The sequence below is a fragment of the Oryzias latipes genome, chromosome 5, assembly GCF_002234675.1.
Source record: "Oryzias latipes chromosome 5, ASM223467v1".
NCBI classification, from domain to species: domain Eukaryota; kingdom Metazoa; phylum Chordata; class Actinopteri; order Beloniformes; family Adrianichthyidae; genus Oryzias; species Oryzias latipes.
In genome coordinates this window covers 9,428,864-9,455,032 of record NC_019863.2, presented here as the reverse complement: position 1 = coordinate 9,455,032, position 26,169 = coordinate 9,428,864, and the positions used below count along the sequence as shown (strand labels likewise).

At 38.1% G+C, this 26,169-nt stretch overlaps 1 protein-coding gene across 1 annotated transcript in view; it reads left to right on the top strand.

Annotated features, from left to right (window-relative positions):
- The window catches only part of atg7 (autophagy related 7), an 85,209-nt gene that overhangs the window by 30,760 nt on the left and 28,280 nt on the right, over nucleotides 1-26,169 (top strand). The window contains exons 14-18 of the mRNA XM_004068648.4: nucleotides 3,766-3,999; nucleotides 5,113-5,228; nucleotides 8,422-8,497; nucleotides 11,814-11,894; nucleotides 24,473-24,595. Coding sequence (XP_004068696.1) covers nucleotides 3,766-3,999; nucleotides 5,113-5,228; nucleotides 8,422-8,497; nucleotides 11,814-11,894; nucleotides 24,473-24,595 — 630 coding nt within the window. The remainder of the gene's footprint in view (nucleotides 1-3,765; nucleotides 4,000-5,112; nucleotides 5,229-8,421; nucleotides 8,498-11,813; nucleotides 11,895-24,472; nucleotides 24,596-26,169) is intronic.

Below are 26,169 nucleotides of genomic sequence, written 5' to 3'. Positions count from 1 at the left end.
GGCACTGAAGTCTTTAAAAGAAACAAGGGGGAAAGAAATTACTTTAGACTGTTAAGGTGTCGCATCTCCAGGTCACAGGGCCCATCTGCATGTTCTGTTTCACTGCAGGTGTGAACATTCGTCATACCTGTCTCTAGGCCTTCTTTTCGAAGTCCTGTCGTGTGCCTGGAAATCAGATCGGATAGCTTCGTGTTTGGTTTGGCAAAGCTTGGGGTTGTCTCTAGAAATACTCTGGCTCAAAGCAATTATTGATTAAATTAAATAAAACAATAAAAGAAGAGAAATAAGGAATAAAGGTAAAAGAAATATTTATTCTTGCACTTTGGGTCCAGGGTGTTAATACTGATAATGTAGCACTAACTTACCGGTAAATGTTTTCTTTCAATCTACAGTACCTTGCAAAAGCATTCACTTCCTTTGATGTTTGTCCTTTTTGTTGCTTTCATAAATCACTCATGGTCAATGAAATTTGTCTTTTCTCACACATAAATTTACAAGAAAAAAAAACAATGTTTATGTGCAAAACGATTTCTACAAAGTCATGTCATTGAAAAAAAAGTATGAAATGAAATAGTGTTCGCATAATTATTAACCCTCTTTTAATTTGAATGGTCTAATTCTATAGAAATCCATCCCATTAGTGCCAATAGTCTCACAATTAGTAGAATGAAGATCATCTGAGTGGTGTAGGTGTGTCCCAATTGACCGAGTTATAAAACACCATGGATACCAAAAAATGTCTAAGGCATTGAACATCCTCCGGAGTTCAGTGAAATCAATCATTAAGAAATGGAGGAAATATGGCACATGTGTGAATCTGCTTAAATCAGGCTGCCCTCATAAACTGAGTGACCGTGCAAGTAGGAGACTTGTGAGAGAAGCCACCGAAGAACCCTACAACTACTTTGAAGGAGTTACAAGCTTCAGCTGCTGAGACGGGAGAGTCTGTTCATGTAGCAACGGCTGCCCAGGTTCTTCACCGGTCAAAGCTTTTTAGGAGAGTGGTAAAGAGAAAGCCACTGTTGAGGAAATTACATATTAGAGCTGGACTAGTGGAAGACTCCATGATCAAGTGGAAGAAGATTCTTTGGTCTGATGAGAGCAATATTTAGCTTTTTGGCCATCAGACAAGACGATTTGCTTGGTGGAAAACAAACACTATACATCATCAAAAATACACCATCCCCACTGTGAAGCATGGTGGTGGCAGCATCATGCTGTGGGGATGTTTCACAGCAGCAAGCTCTGGAAGGCTTGTAATGATAGAGAGCAGAATGAAAGCTGCAAAATACACTGAAATCTTGGTGGACAATATCTTACGGTCTGCAAGAAGACTACAACGGGAGGAGATTTATTTTCCAGCGAGACTTGAAGGGGTTAAATAATTATGCAAAGAACTCTATTTCATTTTTTATATTTTTGTTTCATTGACATTACTTTTTAGAATTCTGTTTTCACATCAACATTGAAGGTTTTTTTCTAGTAAATTTTTGTTTGAGTAAAGACAAATTGTATTGACCATGAGTGATTTATGAAAGCAACAGAAGGGACAAACATTCAAGGGGGTGAATACTTTTTCAAGGCTTTGTAAACTTGTTAATTCTTTTATAGTTGCTAGGAAACATCTTCCCGGGGTTCTTTTTTTTTCTTTACCTATCCAGTCACTTTATATTTTAACTCCACACTATTCCTTGGATTTATTGACTCTTTGGGCGTTCTGATTGTACAATCGAATAAAAATTTATTGATCCCAATAAGGAATTCAAATGACCTTGTTACAATAGCTCCATTAAAAACAGCAGATAGATAGTAAACAACACCAAAAATACACTTAAAAATTAATGACAACAATAGTTATTGTCCAGCGTCTACGAGGTGTTGTAGAGGCTTATTGCTGACAGAAGGACAGATCTGTGAAAATGCTCCTTGTTGCACAAGTCTTTCAAGGAGCTCCTCAGTGCACCCATGCTTTCATGCAGAGGATGATGATGATGAAGAGGATAGTCCATGATGATATTTTCCTGTTTTCATTACATCCTCCTCTCAGCTACCACGGTCTCAGACTCTAGGGCAGGGGTGTCAAACTCATTTTGGTTCGGGGGGCCACATTTAACCCGTCTAATCTCAAGTGGGCCGGACCAGTAACATAAAAGCAAAATAACAGCTTTGTTTTAGTTTTTTACTCAGTTGGAAAAAATGCCTCAATCAACATAGTAGCCTAATCACTTGGGGCCAATGGATCTCAAATAAGATTAATTTCAATTAAAGAAAAGTTGGTCTATTCAAATTAATACAGACTGAATATTTTACATCTGACACTAAAGCAATCCAGAAACTTTTCTTTAAGGTAAGTCTCTTAGTGGTGCTGAATGTCACATTCTTTGAGCACTGCGATGTTGATGACATACAAAGCATTTTGGTTTTGCATTCAGCTTCGTGAAAGAAAGAAAAAACTCTGTCCATTTTTCCTGGAAGGCTCTTGACTCCACTTCACGTTTGACAACATTTAGGTCATTAGGGTGTCGCTACTGATCATCCTTATAGCAAGATAACAGCGGTACGGCTCATAGGGAACCAAGGTGCATCCTACCCAGACGCAGAGCTGTTATGTTTCGCTTTTGGCACTTGCAGAGATATGCTGTTTCAACTGTTATTCCTTTCCTTTGCTCTCCCTAGTGGCGGAATTGCACATTTCGGTTATTTCTTTAAAAAAATCACAACTCGCCACAGGAATGGACTAGAAACTTGCTTTCTTTTTTAATCATCCTTATGATTTTTACTCTTCATGTGCGGATTAAACCACCTGGCGGGCCGGATAAGGCCCGCGGGCCGGATGTTTGACACCCCTGCTCTAGGGGCCATCCCAGAACAGAGCCAGATCTCTGCACAAGTTTGTTGATCCTCGTCGTAGAAGAGAGCCATCATAAAAAAATAAAAAACAAAAAAACACTTTTTCTGAGTCCTGAAAACTCTGAAAGACCCCAGTCTCCTCAGCCTCTTCCACAATCTCAGGCGACATTTTGATGTTACCAAGCGATAACAGCTGATCATGTAAACAATCCACCCGCAGACCGCTCCCGACCCCGAAGTGGTGGAAAAAAGTCCAAAAAGAAGAAGCAGGCATGCCACCGAACTCATTACTTGTAAAAAACAAGTCCATATCTATCAAAACACGTTAATGATAAGAGAGCAACAAATCCAAAACACAAAAACAAGTACCGTAAGCTAACACGGAGTTATGGCATTAGCAGCCTACAGTGGTGCCGGTTTGCTCCTACGCAAATTTCTAGTACTGTGAATATTATGGTAGATGGCAATGAAAATCAGTCAGATTCTGATTCTCTCATTTCTACGACCCCCCCGGATAGATGTTGTTCACCAATCCTTTTTTTCAACAATTAACTTTGAAAATAAGCTGTCGATGAAAATATTAACTGGACAATTGTTTACATCAAAGGAATCTGACTGTGTGATAAGGAAAGTACTGGCAGACATGAACTGAAAACACCCACACAAAGAAAAATCCATAAAAAAGATTTACACCCCCAACTGTCAGACCCAGCATGATGGCAGCACAGGAAGTTCATCACTGGAGGTCATCAATAAGGGGAAAACTTCACTAACATTTAATGTCAGCATTTAATTCTCTGCTGCTTATTTTATCAACTAAAGGGATCCATATTTAATGTCAGCTTGAACCAATCAGCGTCTCCAGCTGGATTAAAATTGTTTGTAATATTCTCATTGTTCCGTTTCTCTCATCAGCTGGTGGTGAACGCTGCTCTGGGCTTTGACACTTTTGTTGTGATGCGTCACGGTCTGAAGAAGCCTCCTGCCAGTCGAGGTGTCGACTCCTCCCCTTCCTGCTCGTCTGCTTCTTCGTCACCGTCCACGCCAGCTGGTTCAGCTCCCAGCGTCCCAGGCTCCTCCCTCTTCTCCAACATCCCAGGAGACAAGCTGGGATGTTACTTCTGCAATGATGTTGTGGCACCAGGAGACGTAAGGACGACTCTTGCATCCTAAAACGGATGTTATGGAGATTCAAAATAGTTATAAGTACTGATGGCAGACTTTTAAAGTTTATTTTTTCTTATAAACTAAATTAAGATGTTGTCTGCAGTAAAATTATTGCTACAAAATGTCTTCTGCTTTAAAAATTCAACAAACAATACTTATTACAACTTAAACATATATTATAAAACTTCTAGGCATAGGCTCAATACCACTGACATGTTTCTAGTTTTGTATAGCCAAAAACTGTACAAAGTTTCAGATGTTTCTTTTTTAGGGGTTTACGTCGTATTTTAGAATTGAAGGTTAAAAAAAAAATTTCTATGTTTAAATATAATTTCCGGATGAGGGTAGGCTAGAGCAGCCTGTCCACCTGTGAAAAATCACACCACCCACATGCTCTGTGCTCACATAGATTCTTCATTTGACCCTTTATGTCTTGTTTCCACTTTGTACCATTAACAAAAGTTTGATTTGAAGGCTGCGTATTAGCTGTGAAAGGCCAGAGCCATTTGCTTCTTTCATCTTTGACTGCCGTTGGCTTCCCACCCACAGTCACAAATTATCCCAAAGGTTAGAAATACAGTCTGGATCTCTCAAATCTGCTAAAATTAGTATTTTGTTGAATAAATTAATAATTAGCTATAAATATTGTAATGGAAATATAAGTACATTGTACACACGTTCTGTTCCTGATTAAAGTCTTGTTTTATTGATCTGTTTTTATAAATGGGTGAAACCTGTTCATTTAATCTCATGGGTTTAATTTCCCCTCGGCTGAGCTGTTGATCAATCTCTTTACAGCCTAATTTGGCAGTCACTATTAGATAAAGTGCTGTGTTTTTGGGTTGTTTTTTTAATGGCCCAGCCTTTCAGCCACTTGCTATATGGGTATATCCATCCATGTTGGCTGGAGCTGTTCCCAACTGATAAATACCTCTGCAGTTAATAATGGAGCCCAAATGAGGGGTTAGAAAAGGTCTTTCTAAGCAGAATTACAACCATACTCAGTATGTGTTTCACATTTTAAGCTCCAAAAACCTTAAATTAAGCGTCTTCTGCCAAAAGTGTCCCCCATTTTTTTCTTTTTCTTTTCAACAGTCTACTCGGGATCGAACCCTGGATCAGCAGTGCACAGTCAGCAGACCAGGCCTGGCCATGATAGCTGGAGCTTTGGCTGTGGAGCTCATGGTGTCCATGTTACAGCACAGTGAAGGGTAAGTGTGCTATTGTGTGAGGTATTAAAAAGAAAAGAAAAAGGACTAATGTAATTATACATGCATTCGTTAACAGGGAGCAATAAAAGCTGCTGGAAAGGCTTTGCAGAGACGAAGAAAACCATAGCAGCATTCAAACCAAACACCCCAAAAATTAAATAAAAACCAAAATGTGAGTGAAGCAGAAGCAGAAGGTCTAACAACAGTTGTAGTTAAAAGGGGAAAAAATTGCATAGTTTAAAGTCCTACTCTAACCCTTTTTTAACTATTTTAAAAGCATTCTTAGGGGTCTTTAAATAATGATTATGCTGCTTTTAGCCAGAATAAATAAAACTGTTGTTTTCTAGGACATTGAAGTTTCTGTAGAGTGGCAGTGGTTCATTACAACTTTGCCTTGGAGTTTTCAAAACTACAAGCTTTTTTTTTAAAACACCCTTTTTTTCGTCTATTTCTTTTTACAACGATTTGAATAAAGAAACATTTAGAAATACAATTTTAAGTTTAATTTTCTTTTTATATGTCCTCCATAACTAGATAAACACCACAAAAAATGTTAAAAACACAATTTTTATTGGAGCAGTTTTTAAGAATTTACACAGCCCTTGTTTTAGTTACTTGAATTTCAAGAAGGCCAATTGTACGGGGGCCCTGAAGTGCACATCACCACATCAATAAGTCAACTCAACGCAAAAGCACACTAAAGATCACAACAATTAAAAAAGCAAAACAAAACAAAACGTTACATATCAGAAGTTAAAACAAAACTCCGGAAACCAAAACGTTGAAAGAAAAAAAAAAGTAAAGAGTTGTTTGAGCAATCACCAAATTTTTGGAGTGGCTGCTGCCAGAAGCTTAAATAAATATCTTGCGGTTAAACAGGTGAACAAACATCATCATCGAATCAGTGATGCCTCTTTATAACCTATATTGGTTGCTTATTTTTTTACATTTTTTTTAACTTTTTTTTTTTGTGTTCAGATTTCTAAAATCTGATGTTGCCTTTTTAATAATTGCTTTGCTTTGTAACTGTTGTTCAAATCAAATCAAATAAAACTTTATTTACAAAATAGCACTTCTCATGCATTTTGTGCAGCTCGAAGCGCTTTATCATTAAAAACAGAAAACACGCAATATTACAGTAAAAACCCAACCCACGCTTCACCCTTTACACTCCCGTCCGTTAAAACACATGACCCATGGCCCCCACGTACACGTGTTGTGATCTTTAATATGTTTTTATGTTGAGTTGTTGATGTAATTTGTACTTTAAGGCTACCAAACCAACGCCAGATGACATACATAAAGTTTAAATAAAAAACAAATAAAGACAAAGGAATGAAGCTAAGTTACTAGTTTCAGGCTGCATTTGCTCAAACAGATGAACACCAGCAAGTTCCAAATGTTGCAATACCTCAAGAGTCCACTAGAGGCTGGTGTCAGAAGGGAGCAGCTTCTCATGAACAGCCACATTACAAAGATTTGACACATGTAGTCTGATGTTTATTGCTTTGTTTTCTAGTCATGACATCTGTGGGACTTTATTTTTCATTAGGGCTCAAAGTTTCACGAATTATAGTTTCTGGATTGGCAAGTGAGTTGACCCAGCGGAGCTTTTAAAATAGACTAAGTCCCGCCCACTTTTCATTTTCTAATTGTTTCTGAGTTTGTAAACTGCTGTCTATGTGCCTGTCCCAGCTTAGGTATGACTTTCAAATTAGACAAGATCCTATAAGAAAACAAGACAAAATAAAAAAAAAGGTAAAACAAGGTGTTAACCTTTAAAACAATTTACAAAAACACATTTCTTAGTGAAAGTAAAAACTTCCAAAACCTATGCACCATAGGATGGATGTTAGATACTCCTGTAGTTTAGGAAGGGGCCCCTAGTGCTTTTGTCTGTCTCAAATGAGAACTGGAGGGTTTTTGGCAGCATGCAGACTTTTTTTTTTTTTTTTTTTTTACCTGTTTTTTGATCTTCTTTGACTCAAAACTGCTGTGGAGTAAACTTTAAAGCTCTGCATTTCGTTTGTATTTCCAACATTTGCTTTCTCCTCCTTTAAAGCCTGAAAAAGATGTTTCATGCCGGTTAAGTGTGCAGTCATGTGCACAGCAGGCCTTTTTTGAAAGTAGCGTTTTGTGTAAGTGTGTGTCTGTCTCTGCATGCTTCTCAGTGAAGGTCATATTAAGGTAACCACTTGCTGAGCCTGATAAGACAGCTATTTTCAAGATAGGCTGTTACGCAGCTATTCTTTCTGTCTTGATGGAAAGCTTATAGAGCGGAGAGGAGAGGGAGAGCTTCCATGTGCTCAGATGTTGTTCATCTTTTTTTCCTTTACAAAAAGGTCTCAATTTCTTGCATTGGCTTTTCTGTGTGTGTGTGTGTACGCGCATGCGTGTGTGTGCGCGTGCGTGTGTGTGTGTTTCTCTGCTGTGTTCCTTCCCTTTAAATCCTAACTCCTCAGTATCCCTTTGAATCTCTCTTCAGTGTTCTGATGGAATTTTAATTTCAGCATTTGAGCTCTAGAAAGTCTGAGGCATGTTGGGATTCATTTTACAACTGTTTTGGATCATCTGACCTCATTAAACTATTATCAATTAAAGCAAATGCCATTAAAGTGTTTACTTTTGAATCCCCAAAAGACTGCAATCAATAAAAAAAAAGATAAAGTTGATGTTTTCAGATTAGAACACTTCACAGGGATGGGTAGGAAGAGTGATCCCTGAAATCCTATTCTTTCGAACAAAAGGTCATTCTGGGGATGCTGTACTTCAGCAAATGCAGTTGAGGCTTGACTTCATTGATCATTCTCTGAAAACACCAGTAAGATTAGAAGACATTTTTTTTATCAGCATTAAAGATTAAATGAGTAAAAGTATGGGCTTGTTTAGAATCAGTGATGACATATTTGGAGGGAAAAGAGAGGTGAATTACTTAACCCTCTGAAAACCTTCACACTGTCACTTCTTTGCATGGGAATTTGTGATAATGAAAATAAAGAATAATAATAAGAAGGGAAAGAAATCATTTTCTGACCTTAATGTTGAAGTTTACTTTCAAAGATGTCTGCTTGTGTCACAGCAGAACATTTGTGATTATGGCTTCATGAAGACCACCAAACCTGCATAACTGATGTCATTATGTAAAAATGTAATCTTGTTAAATGTGTATGTCTCTGTCATTCTCTGTCTCCAGGGGATATGCAGTGGCCAGCAGCAGTGATGACCGAATGAATGAACCTCCCACATCGCTGGGTCTGGTGCCACATCAGGTCAGAGTCACAGAAACATATTCTTACACACATATGAGATTTTTTTTTGTGAAACTGTTTTAAGAACATTACAGGATCTATTGGAATTATGATTAAGATATGTTCTATGTTTAGGTTCAAACTTCAAGCTATCTGTAGAAAATGTCTTTTTTTTAATCCCAAAAGTAGGTTAAAATATGTTTTTCCTAAAAAAAACCTTCAGTTTTTTTTAAATCCAGAATGGCTTGAAGTAACTCCTTCCAAAATTGACTGAATGAAGCTGAGCAAGTTCATATTTTACCTGAGGTCTGTTAATAATCCTCTGGGCTAAATGGCTGCGGATGTAGAGTTGTGTAACCTAATTCTTCTAAAACAAAGTTCAAGTCTATGTTAGATTTTTTTTTGAAGGCATGAAAGATGAGAATTGGATTTCTGGTGTTTATAACATGTTCTTCTGGCATTGTTCTCATGATGGAGGACAAGTATAAAGAAAATTAAGTTTAAAATTGCATTTCAGAGTATTTTCTTTACTCAAATCGTGGTGAATCAGGAGTTTAAAATGGGCTGTACTTGTGACGTCGCAAATGCAAGGAGCCATAAGATCCCTGCTGTGCTCCTTTCTGATGCATCTACCTATAGACGACTAGATCCAAATATTTCTTTGTTTTCCTCGTCTGAGCTGGAATCTGACTTAAAACTGTACAGCTGGATGGCATCAATATTGCTCGCCATTTTTGTTGTACCGCTAATGTTAGCTTGGAGTTGTAAGGGGCTGTAAGCTAGCAGGAGATAGTGTACACAAAGGGATGACGGGAAGTGAGGGTAGGCTTACTCTGAGCAAATGATCCCGCCCACAACACAGAAGCGAATGAATTCCTGCCATTCTGCAGAAACTATGTGCTACAAAAAATGTCTAGTTTTTGGTTTTTGCCTAAAATCACAAGCATAATCATATTTAAAAGACCAGCGGGGACCATTTTAAAAAATATCGAAAGATGATCAGAGTGAGACATTTAAGAGCCTTCTTTATGTAATTTTATTCATAAATATATTTTTTAAGTTTTGGTTATCTTTTACTTTGTATTCTATATTTGGAGCAGTAAAAGTTTTTAAAGCTAAACGAAGAAAACACTGTCATTTATACATTTTAATATTCATATTAATTTTTTATAAAACTCATCTCAGACTTTTTAGCGAGGACACCAAAGTGCCTCAAAACTGTCTTATCATGGCTCAAAATCCCATTAGGCCAAAATACTAGAGACATATTACACAAGCTCTTGCTGCAGATATGCTTCCCTTTTTGGCATTATGTGCACTAATGAGTTGAGCTCTAAAGCAGAACCAGGTCAAGTCTAAAGCTTTTGTCACGTCAGAAGAGACAATACCTTCCAGAGGTCAAGAAACACAGAAGCTAAGGTCAGACAAGACGGAGCTGGAAATGTTGCAGAAAGTCACAATTAAATACATGAAGTCGCATTTGCATATTAGCAACTCAACTAGTTATAATAGCAATAATGTCAGCTTGAACGTTTTTTTAAAAGCTTATTAGTAGTGCTTAAATTGTCAATATGCACGCAAAAAAAAATCAGTCAACAAGTGTTTTTTTTTTTTTTTTATTATAAGAAAAAGTCCAATCCAAATCATCACTCAAATCAAAGAACTAGAAATCTTTACTTCAAATGTGTCAAAATGTTGAAACGACTTTCTGTTCCACAGGAAAACTGTAAAAAACATAACAGATCTATTGGGTTAATAAATAAAGGACTTGGGGTTGAGGTGGAGCTCCTGCTGCAGAAAGATGAGAGGATTTATAGCCATCCAAAACTGTATTCTTGGCTAACTGTGTGCTGTGTCTCACCACCTCCATTTGCATCATCATCATCAGTATTCATCATCCTGAGAATATGAATCCCTCTGTGCCTTTCGCTTGACACTTCTGCTGCTCACAATATTCCATCCAAATAACCCACAGAAAGATGCCACTGTTTATGCGCATGTGACAGTCATCCCAGAGATGAAACTGCAAAGAGTGCAACGTTCTTGTGGAGTGAAATGTGGATATGTAACATTTGAAATATCACACCTGAATTGCTCGTTGCAGCTTGTTTTTGTAGAAAACGTTGCTTTCAGGCTGCTGGCTGTCTCTTTGGCGGAGCCACAGTGACAGCTTGTGGTAACTCGGAGGAAAACAAAGCGTTGCTGGCCGGGATCTGCATGTTTATGACCCTCCTTCCACTTTAATTGATGCCACTAAACTAGAAAAAGCATGTAGAGGTCAAAGATTATGATAAAACATGAAAAGCATGCTTTTAGATGCATTTTTAAGCAGTTAAGTATTGCTGAAAAAGGAAGGGAGGCTTTAAGGCTGGTAGAAATGCTAGAAACTTAAGCTTCCTTCTTATTATTATGCCAGTTAATACTGAACCAAAAATATTTAGAGATTTACAAATCCAGTATGAATTAAAACAATTTTAAAATTAGTTTGCTTAATTTATTTACATTTGAATTTTGTTTATGAAAAATGCAAAAAAATAAAAAATCAAAGGTTTTTAGCCATTACTTGATCACATGATCACATTGTTATCTAGGCAGCTTTTCTGAGTGCTTCTCTTTCTGCTGTCGGTCCAGTTTTTAAAAAGACCGGTACTCTGAGCTTTTCCATCTCTCTTGCCCACGCTCACCCTTTAAGATGACTCACTTCTTCACTCACACTGTTACATTTGTTGGATCAACCACTGGGCATGAGTGCTTCTCTAGCTCTCACTTTGCATTAATGTTACATCTGCATGGCCCCTTACAGTCCTGCTCTACATTTCTCGACATTTATTTTTACAATTCTTTGAATATGTCTGCATTTGAAAAGACAGTTTTGATGTCAATGGAAATCCCTTTTGCAGTTTGCAGTTTGCAAATGAGTTAAAAGGGTTTTCCTAAAACATAGTTAAAAGAATTTACTCTTTTTTTTAATAAAAGGAGGAGCAAAAATTTGCTATTCATTATTTTTTTACTTGTAAGCGCTGTTAATTTGTAGTACTTTTCAAAAAAGACTGTAGTAAAAGCATGCAATTACTATGATCAGACATGCAGAACATGTTGACGTTGCCTCCCACCAGATGGAGCTCTCAGTCTACTCCTGAACAAAAAGAAAACCAGAGAGCTGACTTTTTTTCCCCATCAGTTTATTTTTTATTGCTTTTCTGCTTACAAAACGGATGTCCCAGGGTATTGTGTCATTAAAGTGTTTTGTTCATTTTACAATTTTCAAACTGTCTGTATAGTTGTCTTCTTTCAAAAAATGTGCCACACTTTGAGAAATCTTGAATCATCTCCACAGATTCGAGGCTTTCTTTCAAGATTTGACAATGTCCTGCCTGCCAGCCTGGCCTTTGACAAATGCACCGCCTGCTCACCCATCGTAAGTGACCCAATTCTTTTATGGTGTCAATTTGAATGATTACAAGTCCAAAACACAACAGTTCTGTGATGTAGTTAATGTGGATGTTGCTCAATGTGTTTGGTAGAAATATTAATTGATTTTAGTAATGCCTTTTGGCAGTTGATCCTTCAGCAACCTATTCCACTATTGACTTTATTTTAAGGTTTTGTGGATTTGGAAATATAAGTTACGGGAAAGCCACCACCTCACCACTGTGGTGGAGCCCACGCCCACATGTGGTGCCAATCAATTGCCTGATTGGCTTCATTTTTAGCTCTACAGGACAATCCACAGTTTGGGGATTTCTAAAGAGGAGGAATAGTTGTGGCGTGCCAAAAAAACATATAAAAAATAATTTTTTAAAAATATATTTGTTCCATAATGTCCCAATTTGTTTTTGGTCTTTTTGTTGAAGTATCAAAAAAAAAATGACCTATGAAATGTTACCAAAAAAGTAAAACCATAAATATGTTTAGAGAGTTCTGATTTTATCATCAGATTCGTCTACTATGTGACAGCAACGATCTGAAACACAAGTTGCAACCGTAGCAGAATTTGGGGGATTCCCAGCCCTCCCGTTTCCATAATGTAAAGTCAGTGTTGCTGTGTTGAAATGTTATTCCTTCAGGATTACTGAAGAGACACACACAGGAAAGCTGGTGAAACCATCTGGTAACGATCAGGCAGCAGTTGCTCACTGATGTCAGTAACTGTCGTATGAGTGGAATTAGCTCCCACCGCTGGTGTTTATGTGAGCATGTGCCCGTTTGTGTGCATAAATGTGTTGTGGAAGGCATCTAAAATAAGTCAAACGGGGTGGGAGAAATGACCTTTTCTTTTGTTGTTGTTGTTTTTTTTTTTTCTTAATACTGACTTGCCATTAATGGTCAGCTGTGACCAGAAATGTGACTTATGTTGAAAGACGGATGGAGAATCTGAGCGGTAATTTAAAAAAGAAAGAAAGAAAAAGTTACACAAACAATGAAAAAAATGAAAATTGTGTGTGTGTGGATGTAGGTGTGTATGTGCATGTGTAGTGAGGTTAAAAGTACAGAAGGTTCAGGGCTAAAAAAAGCGGAGCTGTGATGAGCGGAGGGCTGGTTCACCTCATTCTCCCCCGATCTGAATGCTCTCTTTGTGTGGATAAAGAGGTCATAAAGCTCCAGCTCTATCACTTTCATGTGAATACGGGGGAGAAACTAAGAGGCGGGAGGGGAGGGGAGGGGATGGGAGGTAAAAGCTGCTAAGCTTCTTCACTAAAAGTTTTCCCCGCCTACATTTCAGGAAGAGTAGAGGGAGGAAAAAAGTACAGCATCCGACCCCAGTGAAAGGTGTCAGGTTTTTGCCAGTGTTACCACAGAGATGGTTCTGTGGAAAAGGATTGCATTAGTTTGAAAGGAATATTGCCCAACATGAGTTGAGGGAGAGATTATTATTTGCTAAGGCAGAAATGGTGAACATATTTGCATCTCAATGATACATCTTAGGCCTTTCTTTACTTGTCATTCTGTCTCTGCTGTGTCAACAGCATTCTAGATTTAGATCCAAGACTGGGTCTACCTGTGCCGGGAGAATACAGGGTTATGTGAGAAAGGGCATCCGGCGTGTAAAATCTCAGCCAGAACCACCTGTGTGACTCAGTGAAAGCTGATTTGCTGTGGCTTACCCCTGAAGGGATAAGCCGAAATGTGAGCAGCGTCAACTTAATATTTATCATTACCTTTAATCTAATCTGAATCCACCATCCTTTCACTGATCTCTTGCTCGTTGGCACAGTAGTTAATGTAAAAGTGTTTTTTTTAACTACTTGATTTCCTCATCCATTAAGTCCACTGACTGCCTTAAACATAACACTTCCTCAGAATACTCTTGAATCCTGTCATGCTGTTTATGTCATTGTCATGTGTACCTCATCTGTCTGTGTTTGCAATTTCATGCTTGACTTGCCCACAAATTTTTGAATTTTTGAACCTTCTCTGTGTCAGGAGGATAAACCAAATAGGTAGGCTTGTTATTGTAAACAACAAAACATTCTTAATGACATTCAGAATCAAGTTTTTCCTTGTTTGAATAAATAATATGGAGACTTTTCCATAAGGCTTTTTAACTGTCAGCATTTGGTAAGGGTTTTTCCTTGTTTTCTTCTTAATGTGTTGTTTTGTAGTGTGGCATGTGTTTGGACAGCAAAGCTTCACAGGTTTTTAGGCAGCTGATTTTCAATAAACATGCATCTACCCATTTAAAAAAAATCAGCCTCTCTTGACCATACTTTTGTTTTAATTTTTTCGGTTTTCCTTTACTCTGCATATCCTTTAAAATGTTTTTCAATCTTAGCCCATCTTTAAAGTTGTAATTATCCAATATTTTATGCCACATTTGTTAATTGTGACAGTTGTTACTCTTCTAATTTCCCTCTAGTTAGATAATATAATCGCCATTCTCATGAATAATAAGCAGTTAGTACCATCTTTTTGGGTTAACATGTCTTGACTTGTGTTAAGGTGACTGTTGCCCTCGAAGTGGTTGACTTTAGAGTAAAGTCCTGGCAGGAAAATACCTGCATTTCTGTGCAACACCTTTGCATTGGAAATGTTGACAAACCCCTCAAACTTTGCAACGTTGTTATTAACATGGGAAGTATTTCCAGTATTTATTATGAAGCCTTTCTGCTACTAAATTTGGATGTCTCTACCTTCAATCCTGAAGGCATAGTCTGCTGATGCAGCTCCAGAACCCTACCAGCTATTATCTAAGATACTTCTCACTCTGTCCATTTTGTCTTTATGTCTACAAGTGGAGTCATTGTGTTACAATGTCTTATAATGACTCCACCATGTTTTTCTGCATGCTTTTGTACGCTGGTCCTACATCTCACACTCAGAACAAATTATTTCAGCATCACTAATGTCTCTGCTCCATACCCTTGACTCAGTATGACCGTGTGGCTCTCATCATAGTTTAGTTTTCACTGGAATAGTTTTTTTCTGTTTCTACAAAAACACAAAGTGCAGCTTTAAACTAAGAAAACGTTTTATTTGTCTCCCTGTGAGTTATGTGTATTTTAAATGATTAAATACTTTCAAGCACTCCTTTAGAAACCATAGCAACAAGAAGTCCTTTGCCCAATGTCTAACCCGCATTGTATAGGGTTTGATGGCATTCTCTCTCCTGATGATATAAACAGCAACCATCTCAACTCTCCTCTTCTTTAGCGATGGTAGTCAGTCTGATAACATGCCTCATTTCCTTGCAGGTGTAATTGTTCCTCATGATTCTCTGTTCTTGTCTTCCATCATAGGGTTTCTCAAAACACAAGAGATACATTTACTGTTCAAAAGTTGAATCAACTCGACACATGCATCAGCAATTTTTTTCAACTTCTGTGTCTGCCGAGGCTTCACCATTAAGGTAGCTTAGATGGCGCCTTTCTAATCTCAGTAAATGCAAATGCAATCATGTTAGTTCCTCGAAGCTAGTAGATGTTTTCATCTCTGCTCTAAAGCTGCGTTCACACCGAACACGATTCATGGTGCAAATTTGCTTTGGCTGCCTCTTTTTCACAGCGGCAAATTCTTTGCTCGCCGCCTGTCCAAAAATGTGTCCCTGAGCATGACGACACGGTCGCGTGTGGGAGGAGCTTCCAGCTAATGTTTTTCACCTGATCGCTATATGGAGCGGTGTCTATTCATGCCGTTTACAATGCATGGAAGACACAAATGATGTTGAGAGATCAGGTTTATCTATTTTAAAGAACGCTACAAAACACTGGTAATCACATCTCCATGTCTGGGTTCATGAGATCATTCATAGATTCTCCTGGTACCTGGAGCTTCCCTTCACTCCCACTTCGAGAGCTGTGTCTGTATGAAAGCTGCTTCTGCGGGGTTTCTGTTTCTCAGTTTGAAACCTCAGTGTCCCGCATTAACCCGAGAGGAGAAAAGAAAAACAAAATAAAATTAGGGGACCTTTGAAAATAAGGAAAATATTACTAAGTTCAGAGGGCCCAAGCAGGCTGCCTTCTCCTCCCCGCAGTGAGCTGGAAACCTATCCAACATTAGCTCCGGCAACCCTGCGGCCCCAGTGGGTTAACAAAGTAGATGGAGGTTCAGGACAAAAACGCTGGCATTGAATGTGTATTATGCCCGCTGATCAATTCACTGAAAACGTCACATCCCAAAGCTTAGTCCTTGATTGGTAGATGCAACGCGGCGACCTACCCACAATTCAGATATTTGAAATCTCGTCAAATCACGCTGCTGCTGGACCTTCGCGCCGCTTATCTTAGGTTCTGCGCCTGCTGCTCAAATCGCGCCGCAGAACCTAAGATAATGTCTGTACCATTACCTAGACATTAAAAGTGGCCACCTCTGCTGCGCAAATCTTGTTTGGTGTGAACGCAGCTTTAAAGAGTCATGGTGAGTGTTGACTGCTGTATCATCATGCTATTCAGGCAATGGCACACTATCATGCTGCCACCTCCTTTTGGGGTTACAATCATCAGATAATGAATAAACCTCATTGTTTAGGTTTTTCCAGGTCCGTAACATCTTGAGCATTGAAATTTCACCAGCACTGAACTTTGCAACAAAAAAGGTTTCCGAGACAACAATATTCTTTAGTCTATTTGCATATTTATAAGAAACAAATAGGTTAAAGACCTTTTTACAGCAAATGACTCACAGAAAATTAAAAACAGTTACTTTCACTTAAAGTTAACCTGATGAAGTAACTCAGGTCTTTGACCTACAAACATATACATCATATATGTTGCACTTTACACCATTATATTGCACTTGGCGTTAGGACACAACTCCAATTTTCAATTTAAAAAATTAAAAATAAAATCCCTTAACGTTTTCCTCTTTCTTTTCTTTTTGTAATGGTGTCCTCTTTAATGGCCAGTGTGTGCCTTTTGTTTGTCTTCACTTTTGGATGTGTGTTTCTCTGTGTGACTGAGTGCATGTCTGTCTGTGTATATATTTCTGCCGCAGTCAGCTGTGGGCTGCCAGGTTGCCTTGGAAACTAAACAATTCAGCCCCTGTCTGGGCTGGAGCGGTTCCTGTAGAGTTGGAGCTTTTCACCGTGTGGTGCAGTGTGTCTGTGTGTGTGTTTCCTAACTTCTTTGAGGGCTTCAAGCCAATAAAGTGACATGCCAAAGAGTAAATCACAGCTGACGTGGCGTTGTCTAAAACCACGCTAGACACATTTTACTACAGCTGCTTAGATACCACAAAGCATAATGTCCCACCACTTTTAATGAAACTTTTTATAGAAAAAATTAAGCATGAGTTGTTCAATTATACTCATATTGCAACTCATTATTCTGTTAAAGAATGTTTGGTTAGTTCAATTCTGGTACAAGGATTTCTTTACAGAGTCTGTGTCAACAAAGTAGTTTTTATGGGGTTTTGTTTTGATAAAAAAAAATAAAGCCTTTTCCTTCTGTTACTAAATTTTACACAAACCTTGAAGAATCAAATGTTTCAATCTCTGAAATGATTTTGAAGACTGGTGTCAGAAAAAAGCAATTCCCTATCCTCCTTCTTTTCCTTTTGGCTTTTCCATTCAGGAGTCATCCACAGTGAATCAGCTTCCTCCATCTGACCCTGTGCCCTGCATCTTCTACTCTAACACCAGCTACCTTCATGTCTTTGTTCACTGCATCATATACCTCCTCTTTACCTCAGCATCCTTCTACCAATATATTCACCATCTCTCCTCTGGACAGGTCTGAACCATCTCAGTCTGGCCTCTCTGACTCACACTGCAGGGCTTAATGCTCAATTCGGATTTTTTGAAAAAATCCGAATTGTTTGCTAGACCGTTCACATTTCCAAGTAAATCCGAACTTTTGTGATCTCCAGTGTGACCGTGACACGACCCAAACGAGACCCGCATGCGCAGAAGCCAGAAGAATACTCAACGGTGAACGACGTCACTTGTTGTTTGCGGAGCCAACGTTAACAATGGATGTCAACAACAGTGTTGTCAAAAGCGGAGCTCTTTTTGTAATATTAAATTTATTTTCACGAAGGAGCAGCACAATTACAATCTTCTCATTTTAAGAAGGCATTGGAGTCGGGATCGTCTGTACCCACTGTAGTGGAAGAGGAATGTGTATGTGTTGGGGCCGCGCCCCCGCGTGTGTGTGTGTGCAAGCGCATGCCGCGATAGAGAATAGGGGGGGGGGGGGGGGGGGGGGGGGGGGGGGCAGTGTGGGCGCGCATTCATGTTGTGTGTTACGGAGGAAGGATGACGGTAATAAAAGAAGGTTTCCCCCAGAATAAATACTATGGACTCTTTATTAACCCATTCCGGAGAATCTAAGGATCAGAACAGGGAGGAGGAGGAGGATCGCCTCGGGTCCCCCGCGCTTGAGCACGGTCGGAAAGGGGAGAAAAAAAAAAGTTATCGCGGGAAAGGTTCAACACCACGCTCTGCCATTTATCTGGAATTTTTTTCAAAAACCGTCCAGGGCTCTTATCGCAACTGGGCGGTTTTTGAAAAAAATTCCAGCTAAATGGCAGAGCGTGGTGTTGAACCTTTACCGCGATAACTTTTTTCGCGTCGATGACAACGTGTTGCGTGTCGATGACGTACAGTTCGGAATCAAGTCGCCTGGCCGGTCAGACGGCGGTCGCAATTGAAAAGAACCGTTACAATTCGGAATCAGGACGGCAAACCCACGGGGCCTGGGTCGCAATTGAAAAGATCGGATCTGTGTCATTCAGACTGTCATGAAAAGATCGGAATTGGGCCGCTTAGGGGCAAAAAATTCGGAATTGGGTCGTTTCAGCCTGCAGTGTGAACGTAGCCTTAATCTCCAAAACCTCTAACATGTGCTCTGATGTACTCATTCCTGATCCTATCCATAATGGCCATCTCTGCTACGTCCAGCTCTGCTTCCTGGCTTTTCCTCAGTGCCACTGTGTCTAGGCCAAACAACATGGCTGGTCTCACCTTTTCTACACCTTTTCTTTCATTTGAGCTGAAACTCTTCTATCACACATCACACCTGACACTTTTCTCCACCCATTCCAACCTGCCTGCACTCGCTTCTTCACTTCTTTTTTCGACTCTCTCCATTCCTCTGGACTGTTGACCCTAGATACTTCAAATCCTCCACCTTCTTTATCTCTTCTCTCTGTAACCTCACTCTTCCAGTTGGGGACCCTCTTATTCCCGCACATGTACTTTTAAAGAAACAACCCAATGCAGTTGAAGAGACTTTGTTGGATCTTGAACTGTTTTGCTCATTGAGCGAAGGTAACTCTAGGCCAGTGGTCTGCAAGCTGATCCTCCGGAGCCACATGTGGCCACATGTGGCTGTTTGAACCCTTGTTTGTGGCTCTCTGGTTCATTTTAGAAACTAACATACTTTTTTGTACTATGCTGCACATCAAGTCAAACAAAACAGTCAGGTAAGTCAAACATTATTCAACTAATTCATAAACAGTTGAAGGACAGGTCAGATCAGCCCAGCAGGCAACTGTGTTACTACAGTATCTATAATGGTCCAAGCGGTTCATCATGCAGTTTGGTTACTTAGTTTACCAAAGTCAAACATTCTGACAGATTTTTGAGCACTGAGTACCACAGAAAATTAATTCGGGGTCAGTAAGCACAACCAAAAATGATACTTAAGGATTCAAGGATTTTAAGTGCACCTTTTAGTTCAAAGAATAAGGTATGGTTCTCTTAATTAGCTAAGTTCAATACAATGTAGTTAGTTTTAAAAATGTGTGGCTGTGATGCCAACAACGATAAATTAAACTGTGTACATACGTATTTTTTTATTTTTTTTAATCACTGCTGACTTTACACTACATACTGTATTGAGATGATCCCATTTGATATTGGGTGTCTTTTATTTTGAAAGGAAGTCACGTGAACCTTTGTCAAAAGTTACAAACTATTGCATATTTTGAAAAAAAGTTATTTTCTATTTGTTTTTTATGCAAAAAGACCAAAAGTTTATTTATATTTATCATAACAGTAACAACAACATAACTAAAATTCAGTCTTTTATTATTCTAAAGGGTAAAGTAAGTCTTTATGGCTCCTACCGGGTTGTAGTTGGTAAGAGATCGACCTGAATGGCACTTTAAGTGGTGAGGGTTGCAGACCCCTGTTCTGGGCTGTTTGATCCCCATTGGAGTTTGTTTCTGGTCATTCACTTTAGTTTGTGTAAAAGCTCCTCTGACCTCTACTGTGAACTAAGCAAATGAGCTTTGATTCACTTGAGAATGTTGACTTCCAAGTGGATATTGATGTGGTTTACTACAGTGTGACTGTCTGTGAAGGCTCTCCTTCATTCAGGTGATATAATCTTTTTCCATCTGATTAAGCTACTTGGATAAGTGGCAAAACATTTAAAAAGGAAAAGGCAAAAAGCACAAATGCAATGACTCAACTTCAAGATGTAGTGTGACGGTAAACAAGCTATCCAGCAGAGCATAAAGCAAAAGTATTGTCGTATGTTGTGTATTTTGGGTAAAACTGTGTTGTAAACCACATTTACCACTGGACTCCCTTACAGTGGAAATGCATGCTTTGTAGTGAGGAATCACTTTAATGGACCAGTCTGGGTTTGGCCGTTGTCACGACAACAAAACTTGTCTGACAACATTGTGGCATGTGTGACGTTTTACGGAGAGGCCTAGGTTTTCAGGAGCTTCCTGTTCACACCTTTGTGAGAATAATTTGTCGATGACCCCTTCAGTTTTGACATGACAGCCAACTAGTGTACAAAGCAAGGTCCACATGGAGATGGAGGAATGAGTTTGGTGTGGAACCCAATAGAACACCTTTAAGATGAATTAGAGTGAAAGCTGTAGACCAGGCCTAAACATTTCTTTTAACTCCTTCCTAAATAATTGAAGCTGTCATAGCTGCAAATCGTAGGCCAATAAATAAAGTCCTGCAAATTAGAAGTCATATAAGTTACGGTAAATGCAATGCAATGCATCTAAAGGAGATTAGCAAATAATTTAGAGTAAACAGTGTACAGTCTTTATTCCCATAGTGACTGTTACACCTTTGTCTGACTGCTAACTTTTCTCCACTTTTTTCTTAATGCAGCTTTTGCATTTTCTTGGTTTCTATCTTTTCTAAAGTTTCTAGTTGTGCACTTTCTATATCCAAGCTAAAGTCCCCATTTATAGCATGAATAGGCAATTTTAATTATGAACATGTAAAAATTTACGTCTTTGTCTAAATTCATATACGAAGCTATTAGGTGTCTGAATTCAAAATGGACTCCAATTGGCAGAAAACATTTAGCTCCAAGAATTTGCCCTTTCTTTGTCTTTTGCAACACCCAAAAACACCCTAATGACTCAGTAAGCAATACTTTCAAGTAAAAGGCCAGTGTCTAATTTGATTTGATGACAAAACTGATTCACCAAGTAACCTTACTCAAATCCTCGGTAGTTCATTTTGAGCATGATTTATGGAAAATTACTTTGTCCTTTAAAGTTATGTTTAGCTGCAGAGCACAACATCAGTATTTTAAAATAGGCTTTCAAATCATATGTAATGTTGAATCAGTATTCATTTTTTGTGTAAAATGTCTAAGAAGCATTTTCATTAAATATGTTGTTGCAGAAAACAGATACATTTATAATTGAGTAAATAAAGCTGCAATAGCATATCAGTTGCATTTAACTTTTTAAAAAGGACTTTGCTGTTGAAGCTGATTCACGACCAACTGTATTTAATAATTCACATGTACATGAAAAAGTGCTCATGCGTTTTTATCAACACTTTTGTAGAAAAATACTTTTAACAAAATGAATCCTTATCTATTTTATCTTACTTACCTAAAAACTGACTATTTGAGTAGTTTCTGGGAGCAATCATAAAAACTCTTTCAAATTTGTATCTGGGATTTTTTTTTGAAAAGATAAAAAATGCTTTAAGAGAGAAAGTTAAGGGACTCTATGTGTCTTTATTCTGTACTGAGCTTTGAAAATGACTTTGTCCCATTTCAGTAACTATGTGTTGGAAAGTTTTACCTAGCCCTGCTGGATCTACAGGTTTGTCTTTTTTCTGAATAAAGAGCCACGAAAGTTCATTTTAAAATAAAAATAACCAAGATTTTTTTTAAATTTTATTTTAATCTAAGTTCAACTCTTTAGCCCACATTCACTAACATCGTTTTTTGTTTAAGATCCGTTCTTATTTCTTGTTGGTTTTAGACCCAGGCCTTTGTTTGCATTTGTGTGTGTGTGTGTGAGTGTGTGTGGGTGTGGGTGTGGGTGTGTGTGGGGGTGTGTGTGAGTGTGTGCGTGCGCGCCACTGTGGCGAGCAGTGACTTTATCACAAGATCATCTCAGTCATCAGGTTGCTTTCTGTGACATAATCAGCTATATTTCAACAAAGTAGGATTTTACCGTTGGCCATCTCACGTAACAGAACCCGTGGATGGAAGTGGAGAATCAAAGAAGTAAAAAAGGAAGGAAAGAAAGAGGTTGAAAAGATGAATGAGGAACACATCAGTGTGCATTGTGTGTGGCGTATCTTGGCTGCAAGAATAGACGCCAGACTAGTCTGTATACACACACACAGAGGGTGCTGATGTCTGAAACACTAGTAATTCTACACCTGTAGAGAAGGGCCTAGGGGCGTTCATTATAGACTGCCAAACTTTAGAAAGGTAGTGAAGAGGCTACTCGATTTGTGTGTGTATGTATGAGTGTGTAGGGGTGTGGATGAGCCTGTTCTGGGGTGACTGTAATTATTTGAAGTTTGCACTGATCTAACATCAAGGCAAAAACTGTTGTGTGACCTCAAAGGTGCTGAATTTTGGTCAAACAGGTGTTGATTGGGTGGGGTTATGGTTTGTTTTCTGATCAAGTATTAAAAAGTGCATTACATTATAAAATCGGTTTATTGTGATTTTTTTTTTTCAGTCATTTTAAAAAGTGAAACTTGTAGTTTTCACTACAGATGTTTTGTCATTATTCAAACTTTTATTTTTGTTATTTAAAAAAAATATTTATGCATCAAAAGTAACGAAAACCCTTAATTCATATTGTCTGAAAAGCAGACTCAGACTCATCATAAAATATGTTTTTAGCGCAAATGTCACACTTGTGAACACTTTTTTCTTTTCTATGCATTTAATACTTGGTTTGCGTTTTTGTATGAATTACTACTTAGATGTACTGTGGCATGGAGGCGTTTATGGCTCTGTGTGTAAGACATGTCATGTTGTGTCTAGTTCGTGAATGACTTAACATAAGGATTGCAACATTTGTAGTCCACATCAAAGACTTACCTGTGTGTGATGGTCTTTCATTGTCTTTGTGACTTTGTGACACTTCTCCAAATTCTTAAAATGGATTTTGCTTGAAAATCCTCTCAAGGCTGCAGTTCCCTTCAACCCCTGTTGCTAGTGCACTTCTTTCTACCACACCTCTCTTTCCAACCCATGTTGTGATAAAGCGCTTAGATGCAGCACTTTGTGAACCTCCAGCTTATCAACGACTACCTTTTGTTGGCTTGCGAAGGGTGTTGATGACTGTTGTCTAGACATCTATCGAGTCAGCAGTCTACCCTATGATTATAGCCTACTGACCTAAACTGAGAGACCACCTAAAAGCTCTGGAACCCTTTTCAAGTACTTTGAGTTAGATAGCTGATTTGTTTTCAACATAACCTTTTATTCCAATTCTCTAGTTTTCTGAGACAGAATTATCCGGTCTTATCTCCTGTAATTACCTGCATTCTCTATTTTTATCCGTACTTTGAAATTTTGCTAGGTGTGAGTGGGAAAGATGCAGAGGACAGGGTTAGATGGTGGCAGATGATTTAATTTTGGCCCCCCTGCAGAGAAAAGCCAAAAGGCAAAACAGAAAAACTCAAGTAGTTGCTGTCAAGATCAACAAAAATAAATGGTCATTAAAAAAAATTAAACTTCCACCTTTTGCAATGTAAATAGAGTAAAAACTCATTTTGTTTTTCCTCAAATGACCACTGGAGGCTGGTTGCAAAAGTGAGCAAGGTTATCATCAATTCCAGTGCAAAGAGAATGCCAAAAAAATGGTATTTATAGTTTGTTTTCAAAAATATGTGTTTTGTTTACTTTACTTTTTATCAGAACCTAAATTTGTTGGGTCAACCCATGGGGGAGGCAACAAAATTCTTTTTTTGCCAAGTTTCCCATTTTTGGAAACTTATTTAGCTGTTTGAAGCAAACTCTGGTCAATGTTTTGTACCATTTCTGTCAATCAGAATCGTATGGGTAATGTCAGAGATCATGTGTCTTTTGTTAACGCCATCCATCCATTTTCTATTTTCTTAACCCGCTGTATCCCTTTTAGGGTCACGGGGTCATTGAAGCCTGTCTCAGCTACTGTTGGGTGTAGGCGGGGCTAGTGTAAAGTACTGGCAAAAAAACAAAAAAAACAACAACCTCTGTTTATATATGATACTCAAACTAAACTTTTTACCTTATGACGTTAAACTGATCCCTTCAAGGCTCCATTGTTTTACCCCAGCAGTGGAAATTCAATTTCATTTAAAGTTTTTGTCTGTGTTCTTTTTTTTTTTAGGTCTTGGACAACTATGAGAAGGAAGGTTTCGACTTTCTGTCCAAGGTTTTTAATTCATCCCATTCGTTTCTAGAAGACTTGACAGGCCTTACTCTGTTGCATCAAGAGACACAAGCTGCAGAGGTAGGTCCTACCATCATGTGAACACTCAGGAGACACACACAAAACCTGCTGTGGTACTTTTTTGCCTCTCCAAACAAGTCTTTTGCTTTAATTTTAGTTTTATCTGTTTAAAAATCTGGAATCAACTTTTTTTGTAATAACATACTTGAGCTAATAGAGACATAAAACCAGCACTCATGGGTGGAACAAAGGCTTGGGATATTTCTGTAGTTAAAATGTTGTTAATATAAACGTTTGTTTTAAGGTTATAAAAAATCAATGTTTTAAATGGAAATACACTTGAACCAAGTGTTGCGCCTGATCCTCCCACTGCTGATTTAGTGATGTGACTTGAGGCTTAGAAACAAGACAGTTTTCTGCGGGCAGGGTACCAGTGATTCTCACAGTTTGTGAGTGTTGTTAGTGTGCTGCTGGTGTATTCAGTTACATCAAACTTAGAACTTATTAAAGAGAAGCAAAGAGGGTACCACATCTAAGCAGTATCTTTTGAACATAGAGTTTTTCTAGTGTTTTACCACATGTTGGTGATTTTGTTGATCACCTTGGACTTTTGTGCTGTGACTGGTGACCACAATGTTTATGCCCCACATAAACTGCATAAACTGAGGTTCCATTACTTATTTACTTACTTGTTTACTATTTAAAACATCTCATTTGCTTTTGACCCTAAGACATGTCATATCCTGTTTTTTCACTTGTCCAGTAACTGTATACAATTAACCAGTAAATGGAGTTTGAGTGGTTTTTAATGCAGTGGCATATTAATTTGTATACTTTAATCCGTCATTGGGCAAGAACCATGTATGACTTCAGTATTAAAACAGATTTGCATGGAATGTGAAATTTTATTTAAAAATGTTTGAAGTGTACTAAAATAGCCCATCTGTAGTAAATATTCACGTTTCTAGATGTTTGTGTTCATCTGCAAAAAACAAAAGAAAACATTTACAAATGTATCACACATTCACTTTTTGTGAGTACCCGGTGTGTGTGTGTGTATGTATGTATATATATATATATATATATATATATATATATATATATATATATATATATATATATATATATATATATATATATATATATACACACACTTCAAAAGCTTCAAAAGGTAGAATAAAAATAAAAAGTTGATGATTTGATTACCTTTTTTCCAATTGACAAAAATCTAATATAGTTATAAAGAGATTTACTTCTGCTTAAAAGGATTACCCTAAAATAGCATTTTAATTAGTCTAAATACATTAAAAACTTTTTTTTGATCTTGTTTTATTTCTAGAAGCTGACATTTCAAAACTGTTTAAATCAGTTTTTAAAGATTTTTCTTTCAGTACAGTTTTTTTTCTAATTGTTTATGTCAGAATTACTTATTTCAGCCAAATTATTTTGTCTGTCAATTTCATGAAGTGGGTGGAGTCTTGGACTCCCTCTATGGTTTTTAATGCACAGCGTCACGGCAACATTTGTGCAGCTGGGTCCCCTAGATGATCTAGCATAGACCATCTCACAGCAGATGCTATTTTGAGTCATTGGGATGAAACGTCTAAAATTCAGGGTGTAATTGGTGCCCAGAC